Source organism: Sinocyclocheilus grahami, unplaced genomic scaffold (assembly GCF_001515645.1).
Source record: "Sinocyclocheilus grahami isolate Dianchi unplaced genomic scaffold, SAMN03320097.WGS_v1.1 scaffold73.1, whole genome shotgun sequence".
In the NCBI taxonomy this organism is placed as follows: domain Eukaryota; kingdom Metazoa; phylum Chordata; class Actinopteri; order Cypriniformes; family Cyprinidae; genus Sinocyclocheilus; species Sinocyclocheilus grahami.
In genome coordinates, this window is record NW_015505252.1 from 520,767 (window position 1) to 536,299 (window position 15,533).

The following is a 15,533-nucleotide window of genomic DNA, read 5'->3' on the forward strand; positions in this document are numbered from 1 at the left end:
TGTATATATATATATATATATATATATATATATATATAGAGAGAGAGAGAGATTTTAAATAAGCTTCTAGTTCAACCTAAACATTTGTCAACATTTTATTTTTTAATAGTTATATTTTATTTTTTAATCCTAAATGTTTTAGTTACACTGGAGCGGAGCGGATCAGGAGAAACTTATTTATTTGATAATTTAACTATTTTATTCCCACTTCATAACTTTTGAATTTGATTCTAATTGAATGTGATTCTATTTGCCAATCATCCTTCTGTGCACACTCACAAAACAAAACAAATGCACCTGATTAACTTTCCTATTAACATTCCCATTAACTTCCTACCCATGTCTTGCTGTGGCCCTCGCTTTCACCACTCAGTAGTCTGTATGCTTTAAGTCTCAGTTGAAACTTACAATAAATATCTGCATAAAATAAATATGCATTGACAGCATTTAGTATGTATTCTATTCTATGGCGCAAATTCGGTTTGTCATATACTGATTATGCACCCATCCACTTCTTATTATAATTTCTTGTGTTTTCTCAGCTGTTCTTTAAAAAAAAAAAAAAAAAAAAAAGAAATATGCAGAGAACAAAGTTAAAGTCGTACATACATATATATTGAATGTGTTTGCAGTGTTACTAACTGCATGAGTATACATGTGTGTGCAGGTTCAAACCCTTCAGAGTTGGAGAGTATGCGTGATGCACTAGAGGAAGCCCAACGCTGGAACGCCTCTCTGCAAGCCAGACTGGGACAAATCCAGAACCGGGGAGGAGGGGTTGGACATGCCAACGATTCTAGTACGTTCATGTATCATGCGTATCATTTGTTTATTCTTAATTAAATTAGTTCAATTATTTTAGTTCATTTGACTTTAATTCATCTGATTATTTTAGTTGACACACTGAGTTTGATTGGCGATCAGACATCCTATATGAGTATATGTGTTGGCGAAGGACCAGAGGAGGAGCTCCAGCACTTGACCATTGAACAGCTCAGAATAAAGGTGAGTGCCTAATCGTCAAGTGCTATGTAATTTTTGTCAAACAAAATTGAAAGATTTACATTTTCCTCTTATTTTCAGGTTTTCGAGCTTCAGGCAGTCAATGCCGAACTGCAGAATACGCTGCTTCTGATGGAGAAAGACATTGTGGGTAAAGATCTAGTAGACTCTCAGAAAGAACCAGACCTAATCAAGCTCTCAACTCCAATCAAGGTATTAAAGGTCACAGTGAAATATTTTCTTAGAAATATTATTAGTTTTACATCTTATGTAAGGGTTTTTGGAATATATTTGTGCAAAGCTGACATTTGGTTTGATGCCAATGTAAAACGGGGCCCAATTTCTTACCTTCTTTTAACCTCTTGACCTTTAACCTCAGACCTTCAGATTTTGTGCTTTCGTGTTCCATTTATGATTGACCTCTTGTCTGTAGTTGAGTTTCTAGTTTACTAACATTAGTTAGCGGTAGGTTGGACCTTCTCTAGAAGTTTGTTTCTGTAACATGTTTGTCTGCTGAATGAGTGGTTATGTATATGTCTGCGGTTATTTATTTATTTTTTCCCCTCCCTCTAGTTTTCTCTCTCTCTGTCTCTCTCTTCCGTCCCTGCTAACCCCTGTTATCTCCTCTCTCTGTCTTTCTGGCTTATTTTCTTACCCATGATCACCTGCAGCCGCCCCATCCTACCGTTACTGTGTGCTTTCTTTATATTCTGTTCCATTATGGCATTTTGTGTTGTTAAGTCATGTGTCACCAAACATGCCATTACTGTAGCAATCACCGATACAGCAGAAACCCACTTCTGAAGATAATGTGACACCAATGCCTCCAAACACGAAGGTAAGAGAAATGGAAATAGATTAGTCAATTTTGTAAAATATTTTGTAATCTTGAACCTCAACTTTCAGTCTGGAAACCACAGTAGTCTTGTTTTTGTATTTACTGTTGTCCCGTGTGTTGTTTATCTCTAAGGAGAGATGTGAGAAGGGAGATCGCTCTCCAGAGAATGCTGGTGAGAGTAATCAACCATCACAGACTCAAAGACAGCAAAGGGATGGATCAGAAAAAGCAGAACTCCGATCCCTTCTCTCAGATTGTGGAGCGGAGTCAGTCTCTCAACTCCGGTATGTTTAAGATAACTAGGTATCCACATTGTAGCTTTGGTTGTATGTCAAATAAAACCTTTAACTGCTGCAATTTGTAGGGAGCAAGTGGCCAAACTCCGCTTGGATGCATCTGAACTCCGTGGACTTTTGAAGAAAGAAAACGCCACTGAGTCCAAAGAAAGTGCAGAGAGTTCTGGAGAAAGTGACAGCCATGGAGACTTGCACCAGACTGTGAAGGTGCTCCGCTCAGAAGCCAGAAGTCACCGAAAGATAATTCGACTGCTAAAAGAGCAGCTGCAGCGGAACTCTGTCTCAGATGCTAGAAGTCAGCTTGACCTTAAGATGATGGGCAGCAATATGGAACAACTGCAGACAAACCATGAAGATCTGCAGAGACACACCAGCACATTGGAGAAAGAGAACAAACCAAGAGAAAGGAAAGAAATGGAGGAGCGATATGAGAGAAGGCGGCAGGGTCAAAGCACCAAATCCAGCAAGAATCAGATGCAGCACATGGCCAGACATGCAGTGAGTATCAGTCACATGTGCTGCCGGAAAAGGTAGAAAGTCTAGCATAATAGTTGGTAACAGTTGTGGGTTCAAACCTACCAAGAAACATTTATGCCTGAATCTTCAACTTCTGGAGCAACTTGGAGTTAGGTGCCATGTTCAAGGACTCAAAAGTGGCTCATTGCATGCAGGAATTGAACAAGCAACCATCCAATTACCAACCCTATTATCCCAGAGTTGCCCAGTCCTGTTTCTGGAGATTTACCTTCCTAAAAAGTTCAGCTCCAACCCTGATTAAACATACCTGAACTGGCTAAGTAGGATCTTCAGAAGTACTTGATAATTACACATACAGTGGGGAAAAAAAGTATTTATTCAGCCACCAATTGTGCAAGTTCTCCCACTTAAAAAGATGAGAGAGGCCTGTAATTTTCATCATAGGTTGGGAGCAGGGTTGGAACTGAGTTCTTCAGGTTGGTAGATCTTTAGGAACAGGATTAGGTAACCCTGCTTTATCCAGTAGGGCTAGGTTGACAATACTGAATTCTTGATCTTGATTTTAATTAACCGATAACTGTTCTTTTCTTTAAGAAGAATTTACATGATTGACCTGATATATACCCAAATTAATCTATACCGAATCAAATCAAGAGCTTTTGAATCAAAATTGAATCTATTCATGTATTCATGTTCAATACCCAGCCCTATTATCCACTATGACACACCACCCCTTCTTCCCACTTCTTCTTGCCTTTAGTGTGGAGATGCATCCAAACCTGTTTTTACTGCTTCTTTGTCTTTTCCAAAGCATATAATCGTAAAATAATCCTAATGTCATTTGTTTTAGACATATGTAAAGTCTCGGCTACCAGTACCTGTGAGGCACAGTAAGAGTTCTGGGCAGAGTTCAGAAGATCTGAGTGAGCTGAATTTAGGCCACGTTCACCCCAGAAACAAAGACTACCTGACTGGGGCTGAAGAGTCTGATTACAGCACGGACCGCAAGATGTCTTCGAGACCAGCTCAGCACGGACACCTCGAATTAGACCATGTTAAAGATGCTAGGCTGAGTCCAACTGCTGGAACAAAACGAGACACTAACATGAATGAAAATCTGGAATCCGAGCTAATGGTGCAATTAGAGTTGTTGAATCAAGAATGCCAAGAGAAGGAGGAGCTAATCTCCCGCCTGAGGGAACAGGTCCTGGAATGGGACGAGTTACAGGCAGAGCTACAGGAGAAGGACAAGCTCAACCGAGAGTACCTGGAAGCCTTACAAGCGGCAGAGTCTACTATTGCGTACCTCACCGCATGCAGCTTGGACTCGGAGTGTGGAATCGGTCAAACAGGAGATGTAACCTTGCAGCAACGTTGTGCAGATCTTCAGAAGGCTGTTGAGGAGAAAGACCGACTCAACGCTCAGCTCTTAGACTGCTTGAACTCTGCGGAATCCGCCATTGCATTGCTCCGAAATGTAAACACTGCAAGCAGCCAAATGGATCTTGGACAAGAAGACCCAAAAGCACTTTGTGAGAGGTTTGAGGACTTAATTGGACAGATCAGAATTTCTCAGCAAAGCGATGGCAGGTCAAAAGACTCTCACATCCCAGAGGTTGGTCCAACACTAGGACCTGATTCTGAGTTACAGCGGCAGGCAGATTCACTGCAGGAGTCGCTGTTGCAGCAGTGCAAAATGAATGCAGAGCTGCAGGAGAAGCTCTGGACTTCAGAAGCAGCTGTTAAAAAGTTAAGTGCAGCTGTCAGCGCCAAGCGCAACAGCGCACCCACTGGTCTGGAGGGGAATTACACTCCTGGACCAGAAGGAAAGGTCCTGTCATTGCAACAGTTGACGGACTGTCTGTCTGAGTGCATAAGAGCTGCTGAAGGTGCGGTCAAGTCTCTCGCAGACATTTGCTCCAAACCAAACCAGTCTCATGAGGAGATCTTGTCCAGTCCAGAGTTAAAGAAATGGCTAGACAGGCTGCAGCGTGCTCTGCTGGAGAGAGAGTCTCTGGAGGACCCAGTCTGCACTGAGAGGCACCAACAAAAGACAAGCACGCCCATTCAGAACACTGAGAGTTCTAAACCAGAACGGCAACAGAACGTTCAGGAGCCTGTGACCTCACACCAGAATCTTCATAAGAACTTCTTGATGCTTCTTCAGATTTATACTGAGCGTGCTCAGAAAATGAGCAAACTTGAGGAAGTTGTTAGTGGGCGTGGCCAAAGTGGAGGAGGTGGAGATGCACCTGGAAATGAAACTCTGGAGAAGAACGCTCGGATCGAAAGTTTGCAGATGGCCCTGAAGGAGAGGCAAAGGGCATGTCGGAAATTAGAGGAGAAACTGGCGATCGCTCAGTCTGTCATCGCTGTGCATGGCTCAAATAAGGAGAAACAGTCTGATCCGCGCAAAGGTGAAAAGAACACACATGCAATACACTCAATTGAGGGTAAACACTGCTCAAACTAGCTCTTTTTAATGCACTTTTAAGACACTTTTTTGTGTATGGCACATGTGATTGTACAATATTTCACCTCAGTATTTATGTCAGGGATTCAATTTTAATCTATAGAATCAGCTACATATTGGCATAAGGGTCAGGGACCTACGTACTTAACCTTGTAAATATCTTGAGTATCATATTTGATACGTCAGGCTTTTATGACTCGTATTGTATTATATTGTGAGAAAATGGAGCTCATACTTGTGACAATTCGAAGCAGATTATATTTATATGGTCAAAAAGATGAATTTCTGGTAGCTTGTAAATCAGTGTGATCTTTATAACAGTATAGCAGATACTTACATAAAATGATAAAAATATAACATGTCACTCTATACCTCCCAGTAATATGTCATAGTAAGATGTTTAAATGCTTTGTTTCATGATCAAAGCTCTGTAGTTTCAAAACATATAATGCTATGCAGTACAGTGATAATTGAAAGATGAACAAATAAACATTCCTCCAAAGCCTGATGGATCATATCTGATACATTTGAACATGATTTTCATCTCAAAATATTAATTACAATATAAAAAGTTATTCTTATGTTTACTTTATAAAAGTACTTTATATCAAGTTGCCCAATAGAGACCTGCATTAAGTGCCATTCAGATTTATTGCGGTACTACGACAAGCCTGTTGCTTGTTTTTCTGGTTGGGGCTACCGTTCTCAACCCTGCCTGTCTGCTCTAGCACCCCCTAGTGAACGGGATTATAAAGGGGTGCAAGTGGAGGCGCACGACCTCGGGTATGAAACGAGTGGAAGGAGTGAGACGGAGGTGGAGGGCAGTAGCACAGGTAGACGGGAAAAACACTTCTTTTTAATAAGTCTGCATGTGAGGGTTTCTGCATGGAAAGGCAGTTTCAGAATCTCTTATCTCCATTGATGATCCATGCAAACTGCTACTGACTGCATGATCATAATAAACAACGGTGTTACGCTTTGGGTAATTTAAGGGGATAGTTCACCCAGAATTGAAAATACTTCCATTAAATCATGCTGTTCCAAACTTGTATAACTTTTTACTCCACTTAACACCAAAGTTGAACAGAATGATGGTGCTGTTTTTTTTCCTGTGGGTAAAAATCACGAGGGAGCGTAAACAATTTTTGGGTGCACTTGTCCTTTAACATTGGTTATGTGTTTGTCAGCACATATTTGTGTGTGCTAAGTTTGTTTTAATCACTTCCACTGCATGACCAAACCATCCCTGATTTAATAATGTAACTAATGTGGCATCTTTGAGGACTGTAACCTCCTTCCACCATTGCTGTAATTAACTTAAATCCAACTTTTTATGTCTTTGTATGTGTGTTTTCTTTGTCCTCTGTGTGTTTGATGTCACTATTAGATATGGATGGTGTTTTGCGGTTGGTTCCCACTCTGTCTCCTGTCCTCACGGGCAATCAGGACCGATTTTCACCTGACACTACCGCATCCAGCCCCTCGTACCACAGCTCTCCTGGCCTGAGCTCCCCTCGACCCTCCGACCCTCACACCGACCCCACCCTGCACATCCAGCAGCTCAGGTCACAGATCGAAGGACAAAACAAAGTAATCCAGAACCTCCAGAGGCAGCTGCATAAGAAGTCTTTGTCGACTGAGCTCCTGAGTGTGACCTCTGAACCCACAGCAGGTGAAGAGGAGGAGGAAACAAAGATGATGATGGCTCAAATCGCCCAGCTGAGCACTGAGCTAGAAAGAGAGAGAACCCTGAACAGAAGCAGCCAAGCAGGCTCTCCCTCCAGGTAGCTTTCATCACCATCTTCATGATCATCATCAACAACGGTATCCTTCATCTTGTGGCTTTTTAGTGAAATGTCATCCTCTCTCTCTCTCTCTCGGCAGGATTGAGTCTCTGGTCCAGTCTCAGGCCCGGGAGTTGTGTGAGCTGCGGGAACAGATCCGTGTGTCTCGTGGTTTGGGTGTGGAACAGCGTAAACAGCTGCTGGAGCTCAGAAGAGCTCTAGAGGAGTTACTTCAGCCTAATAACATGCACTCTGCTCAGGGAACCCAGCTCAGAGAGCATCTGGATCACAGCCTGAGCCTGCTGGAGAAACTGGAGCAGGGTAAATATACACCAACACAGAGAAACCACTAATGAAGAATGGTAGCGATGGGAAACTTTGAAGCAGAGGCAGTAGTATTCCATTGTGAACATAGCCATAAATAAACTAAAATGTTGAAGTTTATGTATTTTCTGTTATCCTTTAGTTTCTACAGGAGGGTCTGGTATGGATAATGAAGAAGAAGCGGAGTCCGAGATGAAGCTCAGGTGAAAACAGCTTTCAGCTTCATATCGGCTAAGAGCGATGCACCGTGATCTCACAAATACTGAAATCTGTAAATCTGAAAGTATGTAATAGAGGAGAAATGGAATGGAACACCGCAATAGTATGATTGGTTACGCTGGTGTGAGTCTGTTGCTACTATTAGCCATTCATCCAGCTGGTGTTTGATGGCCTAGTCTTTGGCTTCCTCCCAACAGCGATTGTGAGTGGGTGTGGGAGGAGCTGCAGTACCTGCGCTCTCAGCTAGAGGGCGACAGAGAACAGCAGCAGCTACAGATGGTTTATTTGTGCAGGCAGAACCAGAATCTTGCCATTAGCACACAGCATTACATTGACCTGTGAGTGCTGCCTGCAAGGGCCTGTGTGCAGTGCAGCGTGTTTCATACCTCTACAATGGAAGTCTTTCTTAGGGTCATTTAGGTTTTGTTTTTATGTTGAATTTTCTCTTTGGGTGACAGTCTTTTATGCCCAGATTCAGGCTTCATCCCAATTCATATACTATCCATATTATATAGTATGAAAGATAATGATTAATGTCTCACAAATTACACTGCTACTTTTTTCCAAAATAAATGTATGAAAAAAAAAAAAAACATGAAAGAAATAAATGCTGTTCTTTTGAGCCTTATATTCAAAGAATCTTAAAAAAATGAAATGTTTCCACAGAAATATAAAGCAGCACAACTGCTTTCAACAGTGATAATAATACATGTTTTTTGGCAGCAAATCAGCATATTAGAATGATTTCTAAAGGATCATGTGACACTGAAGCCTGGAGTAATGATACTGAAAATTCAGCTTTGATCACAGGAATAAATTACATTTTACAGTATATTCAAATAGAAAAAAAACTTACTGTTTTGATTATATAAATCCAGCCTAGGTGAGCAGAAGAGACTTATTTAACAAACAAACAAAAAAATACTAACTGTTAAAACTTAAAGGAATAGTGATTTAAAGTATGCATCCATGTATGCTTTTTAGACTAATACAAGTATAGGATTTGGGATTTAGCCTTACTCTTTTACTTCCTAATTTCCCTGTTATCTTGTGTGTTGTTGTGGTATTGTTGATTTGTTTTATTGTGTCCCTCTGATAGTTTTGTTCTCTCTGTAATTGTTTGTGTGTGTTACAGACTCTCTGCAGAACTACAGGAGAAAGACCGGCTCATTCATTCTCTGCAACATCAACTGCGAATGCAAGTTCCCAGAATGCACCAGCACTCCGACTCCGAGATGAGTGACAGGCTGTCCAATGATGGCACCACCTCCTTCCACGACAGCCCTCCTGCTGTCCGCAGGCAGACCCCCAACAGACCTCACACAGGTAACACTCACCTCATCAGGTGTAAGTTGGTTTCTAAATGTGTCTGATTGTATCTCAGCTAACACATCAGAATGCTAAATTAGAACTGAACGTTCGTGAACATCCTTCCAATAAAGTTCTTCAATGTTTTATCAACCTGAAACGGACTCCTTGCTAATAGATGAATGTAATCTCAGTTCAAGGCGGAGCACCTTTTAAATCAAGCTGAATTATTTATCCAGTAAACCTTCACATGGGGCTCTTGTTGATTTGCCAGTGACCTCTTGACCTGGAGAGATATGCCGGTCAAATGAGTTTTGGTACTTAGTAACACTGAAGTCTTGTGCCATTTCTCACTGTCTCACAGTTTAAATGCTTATGTTATTTAATTCTATGTAAACTAACTGTCCAGTTCTGCATTTAAGTGATGCTGATGCCTTGTTGTCTTGAATAATAGGTTAGGTTTAAGTAACAGCGGTTTATGTTGTATTAGTATTATTTATGTACTGTTACATTATTTATTCATATTTTTAATTGGATTTATTGTTTTGTATTTTTGTCTTAGTAATTTTCTATGTATGTCTTTTTTATTGTTTGAAATATGTATTAAGATTGTTTTTATAACCAGTGTTATTTTAGTATTATTTAAACTCTTATATTTATGAATATTTTCAATTACCTTTTATTTTTTTACTTTCTGTTTTCATGTTAGTCATTTTTTTGTGCTTTTGTCTTTAAAATTTTTTATTAAGCTTATTTTTTTTGTTTTAGTAATTATAGTGACAGTGTTATTTTAGTAAACTCTTATAATATTTGTTAATATTTTACATTTTTTTAGTATTTATTTTAGTAATACAATTTTAGTAGTTTATTTTAGTATTTAAGTTTTTTTTATTTTAGTAATGTTATGTGCTTTTGTTGTTTTTATCATTTCTATTTAGGTTTTATTTATTTTAGTTTTATTGAGTAATTTTTGTAGTTATTTCAGTCCTTTGCCATAGCAAGTTTAATTTACATTTCTAATTTTAAGTTTTAAATTCTGATTGTTGGTGTGATGCATAATTATAATATTACTGCGAAACAGTTTTATGACATTGACATTTTTATTCATTTTTTGACATTGATTGTGTCTTTTGAGGTGTTTTAGTGAACCCATGTTTGCTGTCTTGATTAAATATGCATTTGTCTATTTTCGTTAATCTGTGGTCCTGTCAGCTTGAGTATTTGAGTCGTGTAGTGAAACGGCAGGAGCTGAGGCTGGTGTCCCCTTACTAGCCCTTACAGATGCATTATTCAGTATGCACTGTTGTCTCCTCTGCCCTCCTGAGAGCCGTTAAGAGCCCTGAGCCGGTGTGTTGATGATTTGTTAAGTGTTTAGTATCATGGAAATGGATAGATTTTGCTCTTCACTAAAAGCATCGGCACAAGATGCTGGATTAACTCTCACAGCACTACACTAGCAAACAGAAGGAATTTGTTACTCCTGATCTCTCTTCAGAACGACCTGGTTCAGGTTTCCCAGCATCTGGGACACAATAGATCAAGAGATTGGAGGTGTATTCAGTGAGCGCCTGATGGACTACACCATATTTGCAGGTTCTTTAGCCCTAACGCTCTTAGAGGCGAGAGTGTCTAATTTTAAGTGATGCTGAATTGTCGTTTAGACAGGATATATGTTTGTGAGAATGTTACAGCTGTGCTAAACTTTCTACTGGATTGAAACTATCCTGAGATCTGGCGTTATAGTGAGATCAGGACTAGGTTAACAGTAGCTCGGCTCTGGACATGAGTGAACAAATTGTGCTCTATAACGCCGTCTCTCGTAGCAGATGGAGAAAAGTGCTTAAAGCCTCCAAAGAGGAAGGTAAAAATCTAGCATTAATGTCCAGTTCTGCGTTTAAGTCCTGCTGATTCCTTGCTGTCTTGAATTATAGGTTAGGCTTAAGTAACAGAAGTTGATGTTTGTACCAGTGTTATTTTAGCACTATGTATGTACTATTTCAATATTTTGTGAACACACAAACTCGTACGCATTCATTTCATGTTTTCAGTGGTTTACAACGCTCTTCAGATCACTCAATATGTGAGTGTTTGTTTATGTGATCAACAGCCACCAACATCTTCATCGCTGGTTCTGAGGATCAGGCTCACATCAGCAGTGAACTTCACTTCCTCCTCGCCCAAAACCACACACTCAAAGAGCAGCTCAACCAGGGAGCACGAGGTAACATAGGCTCTATACTTTTAAAACTATTTTCTAGATGTGATCTGTTAGCTGTTGTCACAGTTGTGTGTTTTAAACAGATAAGCAGAAGGAGAACGACCGCCTGAGGGAGACTTTGGCCGCCGTGGCTCTAGATCTGAGAGCGGTTCAGCAGCGGATCTGAGCGAGCTGTTGGCTGAGATCAGACAGCTGCGTGTTCAGCTGGAGAGAAGCATCCAGATCAACACCACACTGAGACAGAGACTGGAACAACAGCTGCTGACCCACACCGACCCCAAATCAACCATCAACATCAACTACCTGCTGCCCAAAACAGGTACACACACACACACACACACACACAAAGTCTCTTTATTTGAGATGCATTAATTATTGGAGAGCAATTTTGTTAAAGCATTAATTCTGAGAGGTTACAGTGATATTTAAACCAATGTAACACAAATGAAAGATTCAAGAAAACAATCATTAAAACAAAAGACAAAAATTTATTTTTTCTGTTTCTTTTGTTTCATTTTTCATTCGTTCTCTTCCATTGTTTTTTCGCTCTTTCTGTTGTTCTGTCATTCTTTCAATCTATTTTTCATTTGTTTTTTCTTTTCCATTTTTTCTGTCATTCTTTTAAATTAATTTTTTGTTTTATTTCTTTCTGTGTGGTTTTGTTCTTTCTCTCTTTCTGTCATTCTTTCTTGTTTTGTTTTGTTTGTTTGGTGCGGTTCGCTTTCATACTACCCTTTTTGCAAGTGAACCAGAAATTGTAAACAAAACCATGCGTGTGCTAAGGTCATCCATTCAACCGTACCAGAGTTCATTTGGAAGCGGACCGAGACCACCTCTTCAGCTGGGTCTCGATGCGGTTGTTTGGTGCGCACCTGAGTGCGATTGCTGTATTCACACCTGCCCAAAAGATCCGCACTAAGAGGAGAAACTAATTTGAGTTTGATTCAATCGAACCTAACAAGACAGGTGTGAATACACCCATGACTTAAGACTAATAAAGGAAGGTAACTGACATTAAATGCATCATGAAATGTTCCTTTTTATTTGATAAAAATATAATAAAATGTGACCATCAATAAGTGTGAAATGTATTTATTTATGTGAAATAAAATACTTCTCAGGCAAATAAACTTCACTTAACTGTTGGTTTATAGGCAGAAAAAATCGCAATACAATGTTGTTTTGTATAATCAAGTTAATTTTTATCAATTTGATTATTTACTTATGTGAAATAAAACACATATTGTAATGTAATATAGTATACTAAATTAGATATAAGATGAAATAATTAAATACATCTTGACGTGTTCCTATCATTAAATAAAAATACAATAAATTGAGACCAGAAACAAGGTGTGACTAACATTTTATTCAAATTTATTTGTGAAGTAAAATACACCTTGAAATGTAATATAATAGATTAAATTAAATATATGACAATTAAGTCAAATAATAATTAAAAACATGCTAATGTGTTCCTATCGTTAATTTCACACTTTATTTATGGTCACATTTTATTTTATTTAAATAAATAAATAAAAACGAATTTTCCATTTTCATTTTATTTATGTGAAATAAAATATACCTAATAATGTAATAAAAATATAATAAAGTGTGACATTGATTACTTTTAATTACAATGAAGTTAAAATGTATTTGTTAAACAAAATACACCTAATTAAATACATTGTGGCGTGTTCTTACCATTAAATAAAAAATACTATAAAATGTGACTAACGGTGTGAAATTAATTTAATTGAATTAAAATAGAATTTAACATTTATTTCTGTGAAATAAAAATCACCTCCATTACAGTATTACAGTATATATGAAATATAGACTAAAAAAATCAGTGATGAAATGAATACATTGTGAAGCATTGCGACTGATACATAAAAATGAGAAATAAGAAATAAACCCTGATACCAACAAACCTCACAATAATTTACAATTCACACACAATCATTTCTAATTCAGTGATTATGTGAAACTCTGTTAGTAAAATCATTGCCAGCAGTACTGTGCTAACTGTGTGTGTGTGTGTGTGTGTCATCAGGAGCATCTGCTGAAGAGTGAGATCAGTCGTCTGAAGACTCGTCTGTCTCAGCAGGAGCGGATGTTGAGCAGAGCCGTCAAACACCTCAGATCCAGCAACCAGCTCAAAGAGGGCATGGAGCGCGTCATCATCGACCAGCGTAAGAGAGCAACACACACACACACACACTCACACTCATGCAGAGTCAACCAACACTGATGTGTGTGTCGTGTTTCTGCAGTGTCTCTGACTCACGGCGTGCTGAAGAAAGCCAGAGGAAACCTGGAGGTGCGTTTACCTTTGTGTTCTTTTACATGAGAGCAAACCAAACTCTGTTCATCCTGAGGGAAATGTATCGAGGCCTCCACAGAAATATGAAGCAGCACAACTGTTTTCTTGAGCAGCAAATCAGCATATTAGAATGATTTCTGAAGGATCATGTGACACTGAAGACTGGAGTAATGATGCTGAAAATTCAGCTGCGCATCACAGGAATAAAGTATTTACAATATAATCAAATTAAAAACACCTATTTTAAATTACAACAATATTTCACAGTTTTACTGTTTTTACTGTATTTTGATCAAATAAATGCAGACTTGGTGAGCAGAGGAGACTTCTTTCAAAAACATTTTTAAAAAAAGTTGCACATGATGGTCACAAGGAGGATGTGATGCAACTGCATGACATGGAATAAAAAAAATAAAATGCTTCCTAACTATTTTTTTGGATCCAAAGTATTCAAGCAGAGTTTTGATGGTAATTTTTGTCATTGTGCAATAAACCTTTTTTGGGGGGAATGTCGGAATTAGTTTATTATTTAATATACACTATAAAATAAATATAGTTTGTTTAATAATTTAAAATAAAAAATAATCATTCAAAAAGTGAATTGCATTTCGGTTCAATTGATTTACTTATTTAAAATAAAATAAAACTTGCAGTGTTATATAGTAGACTTTTAAGTATATTAAATAAATTGTGATGCAACTGAATGACAAATTAAATACTTGCAAACATATTTTTGGAACCAAAGTATTCAAGGAGAGTTTGATGGTGAATCCTGTTATTAACTCTTTTTTGGATGTCAGAATTAATTTATTGCCATATAAAAAAAACTAAAACATAATCACAAGACAATACTGTGGACTTAGTATGACATTTATTTTCTAACCATTTTTTTGGTCCTTTTTTTGGTTTGTTTTTTTGGCTACAACATAAAGTACCTCTAAAATATTTTTTTTATGTTCCGTTGTCTTGAACGTTTCTTTGTAAAGGACATTTATCTGTAGATATTTTACTTTTTTTTCTCTTTCCTGTCTTCATGATATTAATGCTCTGTCTTTCAGTCTAACTATCTGAATGTTTTTGGGCTGAAGGCTCTGCAGGTGGAAGGTTAGTTTAATGAAGGCTCGTGTGTTTGTGTGCTTTCAGAAGCAGATCTGTTTCTTTGCATGACGATCGCTGCATGTTCACTGCTCTCTTTCCTTTATTCAAATGTTTTTTTGCTTGCAGTTGTTTAAACCCCAGTGGCCCGTATGAAGAGTTTTACTCCATGTCTCTGCTGTGTTTGTCTGAAGGGGTTTTATTTCAGGCTTGAGATGCTCTGCATGGATTTGCTTGATTGTTTGGCTCCCGACACATCTCTGATTATGTTTCTGCAGGACGTCCCACTGAATGGCCAGTGACCAATCAGCAGTCGGGGGGCGTGGCCTGTCAGCAGCATTCAGGCAGAGGCTCAGTCTGCAGTGAAAACTCCTCCCACTGTGGCTGTTAGAAACTTCACTGACTCCAGGTCAGGACTGTTGAGTCCTTACATCATGGTTTTCTCTTTTAATTTGGGTTCTTAATTTATTTCTCTTTTTGAGGTACGCTGACACCGTTCAGAATTATTTGCACATATACAGTGAGCATTTAACCGTGTAAAAGGGAATGTTTTTTAATAGCGGAAGAGATTTTCTCCTGTAAATACTTTGAGCTTTAGTTTTATACTGGTTTTAGACAGTCTCATGTTAACTGCCGGTCTCCTGTGATGCTGTATTATCCTGCTTAAGATCTAATATTTTGATGTAAATGAATGGTACATGTACATTTAATGAGCGCATGGTTTAATGTAGCAGACTGTGTTTAAAGTAAATGTTTAAACCCTCATAAAACAGTCTCTCTGCTTTCATGGTAAACCGGTTTGAATTAGGCTGGACTAATCAGCATTAGATTTTATTCAACTACTCAACCTTTACAGCAAGACTTAAGATATTTATATTGGCAACATGAGTGGTGAAACTTTAAAAATCTTATTTTGGAGGTTGAATGAATAAGAAACCTTATAAATTTCATTTACATACGATTTAAGTCTTTTATTAGTAAGCCTATTAAATTTGTCTATGAAAATTTTTTTATTGGACATTTTAATGGAATAAACAAATCAAGGCTGAATGTGACTGATCCATTTCTACAATGACATCTATGATATCACAGCACTAAATTTACTGTATAATAAATTACACATTTAACCAAAACAAAACATCTATAGAATATAAAATACATTAGCTAGCCTCA

At 38.2% G+C, this 15,533-nt stretch overlaps 1 protein-coding gene and 1 long non-coding RNA gene across 8 annotated transcripts in view; both read left to right on the forward strand.

Annotated features, from left to right (window-relative positions):
- The window catches only part of LOC107585637 (CDK5 regulatory subunit-associated protein 2-like), a 33,954-nt gene extending 25,160 nt beyond the window's left edge, over nt 1-8,794 (forward strand). For 5 of the 7 annotated variants that reach the window (XM_016272743.1, XM_016272742.1, XM_016272744.1 and 2 more), the window contains 12 exons: nt 668-799; nt 896-1,005; nt 1,084-1,215; nt 1,775-1,840; nt 1,973-2,124; nt 2,205-2,634; nt 3,464-5,030; nt 5,815-5,919; nt 6,474-6,870; nt 6,971-7,191; nt 7,337-7,397; nt 8,549-8,794. In XM_016272743.1, the coding sequence (XP_016128229.1) occupies nt 668-799; nt 896-1,005; nt 1,084-1,215; nt 1,775-1,840; nt 1,973-2,124; nt 2,205-2,634; nt 3,464-5,030; nt 5,815-5,919; nt 6,474-6,870; nt 6,971-7,191; nt 7,337-7,397; nt 8,549-8,786 (3,611 nt within the window). In that variant the 3' untranslated portion in view covers nt 8,787-8,794. The remainder of the gene's footprint in view (nt 1-667; nt 800-895; nt 1,006-1,083; nt 1,216-1,774; nt 1,841-1,972; nt 2,125-2,204; nt 2,635-3,463; nt 5,031-5,814; nt 5,920-6,473; nt 6,871-6,970; nt 7,192-7,336; nt 7,398-8,548) is intronic. The other 2 variants (XM_016272739.1, XM_016272741.1) reach the window with 2 other exon arrangements.
- A 4,309-nt stretch (nt 8,795-13,103) lies between these two features.
- LOC107585638 (uncharacterized) lies at nt 13,104-14,719 on the forward strand. Its single transcript, XR_001609268.1, has 3 exons — nt 13,104-13,134; nt 13,216-13,262; nt 14,639-14,719. It is a non-coding gene; the product is annotated as an uncharacterized lncRNA (long non-coding RNA).
- Nucleotides 14,720-15,533: the final 814 nt, after the last annotated feature.